General features: G+C 38.1%; 2 protein-coding genes across 2 annotated transcripts; one reads left to right on the top strand and one right to left on the bottom strand.

The window, feature by feature from the left end:
- The first annotated feature begins 2914 nt into the window (after positions 1-2914).
- Positions 2915-8042, top strand: mrps18a (mitochondrial ribosomal protein S18A). Its single transcript, XM_041806055.1, has 6 exons — positions 2915-3094; positions 3789-3820; positions 6349-6453; positions 6558-6681; positions 7330-7402; positions 7521-8042. The coding sequence occupies exons 1-6, from the start codon at positions 2947-2949 to the stop codon at positions 7663-7665; spliced, it is 627 nt and encodes a 208-aa protein (XP_041661989.1). The 5' UTR covers positions 2915-2946; the 3' UTR covers positions 7666-8042.
- A 146-nt stretch (positions 8043-8188) lies between these two features.
- On the bottom strand, positions 8189-11493 carry rsph9 (radial spoke head component 9). The gene is made up of 5 exons (XM_041806054.1): positions 11235-11493; positions 11002-11155; positions 10255-10384; positions 9983-10129; positions 8189-8411 (listed from the first exon to the last, which is right to left on the bottom strand). Exons 1-5 carry the CDS (start codon positions 11459-11461, stop codon positions 8251-8253), a joined length of 819 nt encoding a protein of 272 aa, XP_041661988.1. The 5' UTR covers positions 11462-11493; the 3' UTR covers positions 8189-8250.
- Between the last annotated feature and the right edge of the window lie 421 nt (positions 11494-11914).

Below are 11914 nucleotides of genomic sequence, written 5' to 3'. Positions count from 1 at the left end.
AGTTATGTTGCTAACAAACTAACTAACAAACAAACTAACAAACCCTGCCGATCACATAACCTCCTTGGCGGAGGTAATAACAGATGTAGCATCATTTCATAAATAAAACAGAGAAAAAAGGCCAGAGGTCTAATCAGGGATTCAATTATGTATAAACCCCCTCTATCTAGATAAGTGCGGTTAGCTTTAGCTAACATAGCTAAACTAGCTATGTAGCTTAGTACATGAAACATTGTAGCTTAATTAGCTTTAGCAATGCGAGCTCAAGCAAATGTAGTTAAAGCAACAATCTATGTAGATTATTAACCCATGTAGCTTACAAAGTTGCTTTGTGAGCTAAGCTTTAGCCATGTTAGTTATGTAGCTCCGTTAGCTATAGCTATGTTAGCTTTAAGAACATGAGATTTAGCAAACATAGCTAAAGCTATCTCAGCGTCCCAGATAACATAGATACATAGCTGCTTTGTGAGCTTAGCTTTAGCTCAGTTAGCTACGTAGCTCCATTATCTACATAGTGAACTAAATAACTATATAACTATGTAAGCAGACTGTTTGCTTGGTTTTACCAACTGTTTGTAATTAGGTTTTGCAGGTCAGGTTTTTAACTTTTAACTGTTAACTTATCGTATCCTACCTATTACCTTAAAGAGGACATATTATGCAAAAATCACTTTTTCAGGATTTTCTAACAGAGATATGTGCCCCTGGCCTGCCCACAATCCCCTCAAATGCCAGAAAAATCCATTCCCTCCCCTCCCCTCTTTCTTCATCTGTCAGATAATATGTGCTAAAACAAGCCATTTTCAGAGTTTACCCTCATGATGTCATATGGGGAGTAAACACCCACCCCCAGGTTTGGTTGGTCCTCCTCGCGTGGAAGAAAGTTTTTGCAGTCCTCTTGTGATCTTCTTCGCTGTCAGCTGAGATGCTGGATAGCTTAGAGGGTTACTCTGCTGACTTTGATCTGGGAGATTGATGGTTTGAATCCCAGTCAGGTCATTAACTTTGGATAAAAGTGTCTCTAACATTGTAACATCAGGAGTGCCACATCTATTTCCTGAGGGTGTGGTCAGGGGCGGAGTCAGAAAACTAATTGCCATATAAAGCCACAGACACAGAAACAGCTCGTTCTGAGAAGGGCTGAAATAGAGGAGTTTTTAGACATGCAAAAGTCCAATACTGGAGTGTTTTTTCAGCAACAAATTCCACAGGCATGTTTTGGGGACTTCTGAGAACAATATAAATGTGTCTTAAAAGGGTAAAATATGTCCTTATCCTAACCCTTATCCTAACCCTAAAGCATGTATGTATAAGCATATATTTCTGCACTGAAATAGACGGCTTCTCAGATAAATGGTCTTTGAGAGTGGCCATCAGAGGCGTATGGTCTGCAGCAAGAAAGACCCTGTCTGACTGATATTTGAACCAAGAACCTTCCTACTGGGATGCAGCGGTGCTAACCACTGCTTCACTGTGCAGCCCTAAATCAAATAACAAAATGAAATCAAAAAAAGGATGAAAGAAAATAAAAGTGTTTAGGCAATTTCCTTTGCTGATTTTTTTAAACACTTATAAAAGGTAAACATATTTAAACAGCTTGCATGCTTATTTTATTGATGCATCGACTGCCAGTCAATGGGATAACATCATGTATTTGTGTTTTATGATACAAACAAAATAGGCCTAATTAGTAAAAATATATATTAACCTAATAAACATGGTGCAATTAATATCCCATTTTTAGGGCAAGTTGACCTTTTTGGGTTTTTTTTCTACATAACAAAGCATGAAAAACAAAGAAAAAAACTTTCTTACACAGTGATATTACTTCTAAACCAACCAAGGCAGCTATAGATAAAAGCATGGATTTAGGACATTGCATTTCCTGCAAGATGCAGCCTTATTAAGGTTTTTTGATCATCATACAGCGCAATATTTATTGCTTTCATGAAAATGTATCCCTTTTTAACTGTTCTGTCCACTGACTTTTGTTGCAATGTGCCTTTCCATATGCACACAGATGAAGCCGTGAGATACATTTTACAAAACACTAAACCAAAACACAACAGCAGCACAATGGCCTAGTGTTCTCATGATAAGACTATCATCATTCCCTCCATCTTAGTCTCTTTATCTCGGTATGGAGACTCAACCTCTATCTACTCCTTCTGTAACAAAGGTCTGGCATGTTCCTACACTGCTCCTCTTGGTTCCTCTCCTACTTTCGTCTGATGAGGGTGGAATGTATAGAGGTACGAGGAGTGAGTCTATCTTTGTTGTGTGCTCAGAGCATCTAAACAAAGGCAAACCAAGGATTAAAGCACCTCTGCTATCTAAATATACCAGCGGACATTTATCATATAGGCTGCAGGATTTATCTTCCTGTGCACTGTGTCCTTACAGAAAAATGCACTCTAGATATTCAGTGATTACTCTCTCTAGGCTTAAAAAATGTCTGTAGCTGTATGATCTGATGACATTTTCACCTTTGTCTGTAACTGGGAGCCTTTATTGTCAAGGCTTTTTCCCTTGACGCACCACATCTTGATAACTTTCCCCCTTGTGTTGATTGTATTTCATTTTGTTTCTTGCATTGTTGATTTATTAGATCATGATCATGAATAATAACATTTTTTTATGAGACAAAACAAAGAACTTGACTATCATCAAGCTTAGATAACATTATATGTATCTGTACTTTAAAACAATTTCCTCTTGGCTGTGATATCACTTTTATCAAGCCAGCTTATTAAAAATAACCAAATATCATCCAAGGACCTGGGGGAAATTATAAATGATTTGTTTTCTTTTACATCCTGTTTTGTGTTTAAGTGTACCTTTTGTTGGTCTTCGATGTAATGAGAAGTCTCTGCCGCTGTTTTTGCTGTTTTCATTCTCGCGAGACTAGCAGACAGGAAGCGAAGGAGAAAAGGTCAGGAATCAAACATGGCTGCACGCTGTTTGTTGAGGTCTGTGTGGACCTCATTTGCAGGCTTAAAGCTGGGAACAGTGTGTTCAAATCTGCAGGTTCAGCAGAGAATAAGTATTCCCGGGCTACCGGCTTTAACCTGTCAGAGCAGGGGGATCCGCCAAGGTGAGACATTTAGATATTAGCTCAAAAACAGACGGGAGCTAACTCTAGCATGCTAACGGAAAGGCAACAGCAGGTATTGAATGCATGCAGCGCAGTTAGTTTATCATGAGGTCAAAAATACTTGTGTGAAAGATGCCTACTCGAGGAATTACTGCCTTACATGATGACATACGCATCATAGGGTTAATATTTGTCTGTAAAGAGCTGTTTGTTAAAAGGCATGCGTCCGCTAAGATATCTTCTTACTGTGTTGAGAAATAAATAATGGAGCATAACCGAGGCCAGTAAGAGTAACTTTCAGACATTAAATTAATTATTGTGCTTCACAAGAGAAAGTTGTAGTTGCTTGTGTCTTTACATGTTCTCTGGCCTTGAATGTCCCTGACATTGATTATTTCAGTGTTCACGTGTATACGTGACTCCTAGAAACGTATAAACAAAGAACGATACATTAAGATACTTACTGTAGCCTCCTCTAACCACATATTTATTATAGTTCACAGTAAGGAAACTATCTGTTATATAATTTGATAAGGCCAAAGTTGGATAATGACACCAAACTGTATGTATCACTTGGCACACAAGTCACCTAGAGTAGCTGTCAGTATAAACTCATAATGATGTCAACTTGACAAAAAGTAGTGCTATATGGTAGTTGTGAATGTAGTCTAACATCATCCTATGTCTTTTACAGTTGTGGAGAAGTCAGAGGGTAAAACAACAACTGTGAGTATAAATCTTATTTGATACAGGCATACACTAATGCTTTGGTTTACCATTGATATTTAGGGATAGGAATTGATAAGATTTAATTTGATATAGATGTCATTAATCAATTCTTATTATTGATTGGATTCCCTAATCAGTTCCTACCTGGGATTTTTTTTTTTTCTTTTTTTTTTAAACAGACTATTTTGGTTTCCACTGTCAACAACTTCAATTTTATTGAGTCTCTTTCTCTCTGAACACTGAAAAAGTGTAGACAACCTTCTGAGAGAGTCAGTGACAAGATCACTTCAAATACTGGTTATAACAAACAGTTTTGACACAGCTTTGTAAACAAAAATGTTTTGTTTTGAAAAATGTTAAACATTGAGACAGAGGAGATCATGCTAAAATATAATTTTTTTGTTGGAAATGTCTCAGTTAAAAAAAGCTGCTTCTCGATCTTCAATCACTGAACTTGAATTAGAATATAACACTAATGTTCACTTTCTTTAAAAGATAAAACCTTAAAGTAAATAGAAAACTACTTTTTGGATCCTAGATCTGTGGATTTATATAAATAAATTGAAATTTTGTACTAAAATTAACAGCTCTTGTGCAAAAAGATGCATGACTTGCATGGTATCAGTGTTCAACAGACGCTGTGCTGTTTGCATCTTTGTTTTTTTGTTTGTTTTGTTTTGTTTTTTGAGAAATGAGGCCACACTTTCAACCGCTTTAGCCTGTTTTTGTGACTGTCCACCATGTTTACTTCCTCCACTTTTCTGTTCTTGTTTATGCTGACTGAAACACACGAGACCATGTAAGGCTTTGATAAGGGAATTGTTTAAAGGGACCCTGACAAGTTCATCTTGTTGGATAGATATTTATATCGCTCATATGTGTAGTGAACTAAAAGAACTCACTAGATATCTGCATTTCGAGTAATTTGAGTTTATAAAGTCACCAGGAGACCGGCAGGTTTTGGTCTGCGCTGGTACTGTGACGTCGCTTAGCCTGAGTTTTCCTCGCTGTTCCTATGCAGTAACCGCTGTTTCAGACTGGCAGCAAGTGTTAGGATTGCATCTCACACGCTGTAGAGACGCTGTACGTCTCATACATTTGAGGTCTTGTCTATTTTTTTCTTACACCAAAATGTTGCAGGTAAAGATAAACAGTACGAAAACACATCTGGTTTGCGCTTTTCAAAGTAAACGCCCACTTTAGGATTTCTTTGGAGAAACTCCCTTTGTTTGTACATAATGCTTCTATTTCGAAAAAGCTACCGGCACGCCTCCACTGTACTATGAATCAAGTCACTTGTAGGGAGTTTTATTGAGGTAAAACTTAAGAGGAATGACAGAGCTTTGACAGCAGGGAGACATGGCCAACGTGCAGCAAACTCATGCCTGGTATGAAAACTGTCATGGCAGCAACAGCTGCAAGCAGAAAAACATACTGCCAGTCTGAAAAAAAACGGTTACTGCATAGCAACGGCGAGGAGCGCTCAGGCTAAGTGGCATCACAGTACCAGCATGGCGGCCTCCTGGTGATTTTATAACCTCAAATTTACTCAAAATGCAGATATCTGGGATATCTAGTGAGTTTTTTGTTCAATATACATATGAGAGATAGAAATATCAATTCAACAAGATGAACTTGTCTGATCAGTTGTAGATGTTTTTGTGCTGTCTTGTCAGTGTAATGCTGACATTTGGTACACTTGACTGAATTATCAAAGAAGTGATACAATCAACATAAGTGGCTGAAAAAAACATAAGTATGTAAAGTTATGATTTACAGTAAGTATAAATAAAAAAGATTGTTTCAAGGCCAAAATATCACATTAGACACTGCAACACTGATCACATAACAAACCTAGACTGACAGTGAATGCCAATTGTGCAGAAAGCCCATAATACTCCAATTTTGCGGCATTGTATGTAACAAAATTAAACTTTGTATCATGATTTAGACAAAAGTCTACCGAGATAAAAAGGTAATTATTTCAGATGGGAATGGGATAAATGTACTTAACAAGGAAACTCAAAGCATGAGTGCTGTAATATATTGAGTTTAATGAAAACAGATTTTTTTGAAACAAAGCTTCACAGCCTCCTCCCCTTTTTTCATCAGCACCATCCTAAAGCATGTACATTTAATGTCTCATGTTCCAGATACGTTTTAGACTCAAGTCTAAATGCCTTACCTCTTATTAATTGATGGGAGAACATAAAACTTGAACAGTAAGAGAAATCAGAAATGTGCATTTTTTCTCATATTCATCCATAAATCTCAGCACGCTTCAGTTTGTTGCTCTTTCAGGGCCAGACAGCGCTGTCCGCTGAAGGGTCAGTCACCTCAATCATAGTTAATTTTAATAATTAATTAATACATTTATAATAATTATTATATTATTTTTTAAAATACTCTAACATGTTGAGACTCTGTTGACAAACCTGCTCTTTCCAATTTTTCAGAATTTTTAAGGGTGCAACCCCACAAAGCTACTTATTATACTCTGTAATTGCTTTTTAATCATCTGTCAGATTGAGGGACAAATTCTGGACTTCCCAACTGCACCACAGCCTCCAAACCCCGAAGCCAAGTGTCCCATCTACAGATGGAACCTGCAGAACAAATACAACTACACGGTAAATACACCAGCAGGCCTTTTATGATCAAATCATCTAAATGAGACATTGTGGAGAGTGCATCATCTGTATGTTTTAAAGGTGTCTGTTTTTTTTGCCTCCAGGATGTTCTGTTGCTGAGTCAGTTCATTAGATCAGATGGAGGGATGTTGCCCAGGAGGATCACTGGTCTATGTACAGAGGAACATCGTAAGATTGCCATCTGTGTTCAAATGGCCCACAGAGCAGGTCGGTTTTACCTTCTGCCCCTCTTTGTGTCTAAATGTTCACTAGCCCTGAACTCAAGTTTTCCACCCTTGATCTTTTTCACAGTATATACCCGAATTTACCATCTAAAGAATGGCTATATGATTTCAGTAGATTTCAAATGTTGGACAGGGTTGTAGAGGTACAAAGAAGGCAAAGAGAAGTGAATTAAGATGATGAGAAGTGATTTTAGCAGAGCCAAAAAATGTTAAACCATGTGCATTTTTAAACAGACTAAACTACTGAAGCAGGGTTTTTTTTTCATTCCTGTTTTAAGGGTTATATTTATTTAACGGCTGCAACTGAAGATAACTGTAATACCAATTTTCCACAATACAGGACGTTGATTCTTAATTGGTTTTCTTTCAACCATCCATTAGCTTATAGTTTCAACACCTCTGATTTTATATGAACTCTTTCAAACTGTGAGTGGTGAACATTCAGTAACTTATAACAATGGTAGCAAAGGTGCTTAAGAGTGAGCTTTTCCATGTTAGTTCACTCTGGGATGGTTTAAATCTTTGTGTCGCATTAATAGAATCCAGATAATTCTTCTTCTTGTACCTTTGACATAGTCTCTGACACACTTTTAGCCAAGTACATAAATATTTCTTTTTTTCTGTGCTCAAGGTCTTCTGCCTGACCACAAACCCAAACTTCCAGAGGGTCATGTCCCAAAGAGGCCCAAGCCCCAACTTAACAGGTAAAGTAGACTTGTATGTTTGCTCTTATGTGCTTTTCACACCAACATCTATCAGCTGTCAAACTGCAACTGAAACTAGCAATAATTCCTCTGTCCACATCTGTTGTTTATTGTACAGATACCTGACCCGCTGGTCCATTGACTCAGTGAAACCCATCCGTAAAGCTGGACTGAAGTGGTGTAAGACGCGCATGTCTGTAGGACACCCAGCACTTAAGAACAACGTGCGTTACAGCCCAAAGCCGCTTTACATAAAACACTAACAGACAGAAAATTTGACGAATCTGCACAGCCATGGACCAGAGTGGGTGGGCCTTTTGTTGAAGGATGCAGCTCCAAGAGGATTTACTTTTTTTTTTTAATCAAACCACCCTGGGAAAGACTAAAGAGCTTCTTCCATCTGTATTTATTCTTCCTTTTGTTTATAAAGCTGTGTCACGCTTTTAATGAATCACCCTCGGCCCCACCCAGAACCATCTATTCTGTCCCTGTCGGCTCTCAAAAAAGCCCTTGAAGTGAACCCTCTGACAACTTAATGTGAGCTCAGCATGGGTCAGTGTTACACTTTCAAAGTAGGTGGTATGTTGACCGTGTATACACAAGGCAATACAGATGTGCAAATAAAATGCTCTCAACATGTTGTTGACTGTGAAGGACTAGCTTTTGTGCACAAGAACTAAATGAGACAAAGAGCTTATAGAGTCCAACTGCACGACTGTACCTCTTGACTTTATTAGTTTAAGATAAGAGGATAAAAAACTGTTGTATGTTTGATGGAATACATTTCAAGAGTTAATTGTATCACTAGAATCTGGAGGAAACTGATGCCTATGATAGAATGTCACTGTTTATAACATAAAGGGAAGGTCCAGATTCTTGGTTCCGTCTCCAATGTAGATGTATCCATGCAGCGGTGTCATTGGCACATGGTAGAAGGTCAGGCCGAGCCATAGCAGGCTGCGCAGCACACACACTTCACTAGCACATTCAAACTGAAGACTCCATGATCCTGCAGAACAAAAAAGGTTGACATAAACTGCACTTCATGATCTTTAGCCACATTACAGAGCTTAGTTACAATAGAGGCGTCAGTAATCTTTCTTTTCATCCAAGATTATACTATCACATGCTAGAGTGGACCTGGGGATACTCCAGTTTTTCTTGTACAACAATATCTGTTAAAGTTTTCTAAATTTCTGATACTGTATGTAATATGTAACATCTGTTATGCAGGTTATAGCTCTACTTCTGCGAGAGGTAAAAATCTAAAGCTATAAATCAGGAGCTGGAAACAGTTTGCAGGATTGTTGAAAAAAGAGGGGCAAGCCCCAGAGGAGAGCACCTGTCTTTTAGTGAAAATACATCATGTTGCATATCCCCCAAAGTCCTCTTTAAAATTTTTTTAACTCTTTCTCTTTTGCCGAAATTGCATGCGATGCACTGTTAAGATGACTGCAGCGAGTGTGGCATTGAGACAGCTGTTTAATGTCTGCTGCAGTGATGACACTGCTGACATCCGCATAAGCCTGAAGAACACACAAACATTTACACATGTGGAAGCCCTCTTAAATCAGACATCTGTTGCATGTTTGGCCATGGGGCGCTAAACATTTTTTTCTTACACTTGTATGTCCAGAGCCTTACTCAATCTAAATTTGTAGATGCCTGGACTATATCCTTCTTAGCAACCTCACTAAAGACCACAATTTTAAAGTGTTAAAGTGTATTATTTACCCTTGGTTTTTGATTTTTCAAAAATATATAATAAAGAGTTTAAAACAAGGCCTGAAAGACTCATCATCATAATGCTGACATTGTAACATCACCACACCATATCTTTGTGACTGGTTCATTTACATATTAACGTCTATTACACTCTGAAATTACCTTTTATCTGGGTAAAACACTGGTTTAGTAATCTAAATAGTTCTAGTTCCTACAGATAAATGTGATCTTAAAAATCATGTAATATCAATTTTAAGTTTGAGGCAGTTCGGGTTTATTTAACTCTGATAAAAGCAGGATTATCTGTGATTTCCAAAGGCGTACGTGTAGTCAGACTCGTAGGTGGGTCCTGAATCCATGAGCCCAGATTCTTGTAATCTAACTGTAGTCATGTGGTTGCAAGTCAACAATATGCCAAACTGCAGTGTTTGGCAAAGTTAAAGGAAAATTCTTTCTGCATATTCTGAGAAAACCAAATCCACAAGGGAGAGAAGCTTTCATCAGAAGTGTTAGGAATTCATCCAATCAATACAGCTCTGCAATCAGTTGTTAAAATCAGTAGTTTCTTACGAGAAGAAACTCTTTTTGACTTTCAGTTAGTTTAATCACCAGAGTGATAAGCTGTAAAGTAACGCCTCATTTGGTTGTTGTGAAACACTTCAGTTGGAAAACACGAAAGAGAAAAGAACACTGTTTTTGCACTAGCTTTATGACAGCCTCAGTAACCTTTGTAAATAGTCAAAATAGCTGTGCTTTCAGTTTGTGGGAAAGCACTTTCCTTACTTTTTTGACAATCTTGTCTAATAAGACATTTAATGTGCTGATATGACCATGTAAATGTAACAGTGACGTCACCTTTTGGGATATCATCACTCAGTTCATCCAGGAAGTCAAGAGCTGGGGTCAAATCACCAAATTCCAGGATGGATTTCTTCTTTAGGTTCTTTGGTTTGCTAAAGTGAAGGTAGTTGTTGAGCTTCCCTGCTTCTGAGTGAGACAGACCTAATGAAAAAAAAAACATGCTGGAATGTATTTCAAGCCGAAGCAAACAATGATACTGAAATAACTGGAACACCACAATGTGAAAAGAACAAACAGTATTCTGCAGAATCATTTATTTACTGTACCTCCAAAGCTGCGGTTGACCTGGACTAGGCCGTGTGGGCTCTTGACGAAGGCACCCCGAGGCACCACAGACACCTCTTCATCGATCAAATGGACTGTCACTGCCAGCCTGCTCTCCTCTTTCACTTTGATCTGGAAGTGAAGACAATCAGCAGGTAAGCTACAATGCCATGAATGTACACTTGGTAAGATATTGGGGGAAAAAATGCATGAGAACTTTACTTCTGGGATTTAGATGCACAGTTCTTTTGCACTCTTATTTATAGGAATATTCTGTTTTACTTTAAAGAAAACTGACCTGAGGTACAGAGCCTATAAAAAGAGTTCACTTTCTTGGTTTTACCCTTTTATTGATTTCATAAATCAGTCATGGTCAGTATAATTTAGATTATTTTGACAAAAGAACCTCTAAATTGTCCAAATGAAAACAGATTTCGACAAAGTAATGTTAACAAATAAAAAATAAGAAATGTTAAATAAGTGATTGCAAACATATTTATGGCACAAGTATTTATTTGGAGGCAATAAGCATTGTCTCCCTGCTTCAGGTTAGCATTGTTTTTATGAGTATGTTAAATCGTAGCCATCACTCATCCTTGTTTTTGGCCATAGGATCCTATAGTACCCCTACAGTGGATTAATGTATTGCATATTTTTGTCTTGCTGAAAACTACAATGCTTGGCCTATGTTAATAATGTACAATAGGCTGATAATCTTGAATTTTACCCTTACACAGTTCCCAACTTACCACCTCTTCTTCCCTCTCTCCTTGCTTGGGTACCTCATGACGCTCATACACATGTGAGGGGTCTCCAATGAAGCGACCTTTGGTGGCTCTGGATACTTCCTCTATCATTGAGTCTGTGGCAGGGGGAAGCAGGAACCAGTCCATGCAGTTGAAACTGGAGACCACATAAGACACAAACAGGTATTTCACACTGACAAAAAAGACATAACGACATGTATGAGGCTGTAGCTTACCTATAGAGGTTCTTTTTGTCCTTCATCTCATCTTCTCCTCTCCCTTGAGCGATGAAATAATCCTCCTTTATTCCCAGTATTTTGCCCCAGAACAAGACTCGGTTGAATTTGTAGTTTTTCCTCAGAATTGTCAAGGAGGTCTGCAGAGCGGTTCTTTGCTCTACGTTTAAAGTATGTCCGCTACCAGCAACGAGATCTAGTGAATATAATAACGAGTTTGAGTTCATTATTTGATTTACAAACGACTTTTTAGCTTAGATGTGCGATATTGTGACGTTAACCGCTGTTATGCAGTGTTTTCTAGCTTGCTGAAAAGTTAACAAAACGCCAACCAAAACTGTCAGAGTGCAAACACTTTGGTCGCCAATGGCAACAAACCTTCTTGTGCACTGTTGTCACAGCAACCCTTCCGGTATTTTTAATGGTAGTTCCTCTTTTTTTCTTCTTTTTTTTCAAGTAACGGGTATACGTGTATTTTGTTGTCACCGAATAATAAAGATTAAATAAAACAAACAGGTTTAATTTAGAGTGAGTTACTCGAGATGTTTTTAAAACCTTCCGCTTGAGTCTGGTCTGACGTCATGGCGTCAATCTGGCCTGCATCTCCAACGTATCAGATAAAGGAGGGGGTTCACATCTGCCGGTTTAGGGCCCAAAACTAGTTTTCGGTGGGTCACGAC

This window comes from Cheilinus undulatus, linkage group 14 (assembly GCF_018320785.1).
Source record: "Cheilinus undulatus linkage group 14, ASM1832078v1, whole genome shotgun sequence".
NCBI lineage: Eukaryota > Metazoa > Chordata > Actinopteri > Labriformes > Labridae > Cheilinus > Cheilinus undulatus.
The sequence above is the reverse complement of the archived record's forward strand: the minus strand, read 5'-3'. Positions and strand labels throughout refer to the sequence as shown.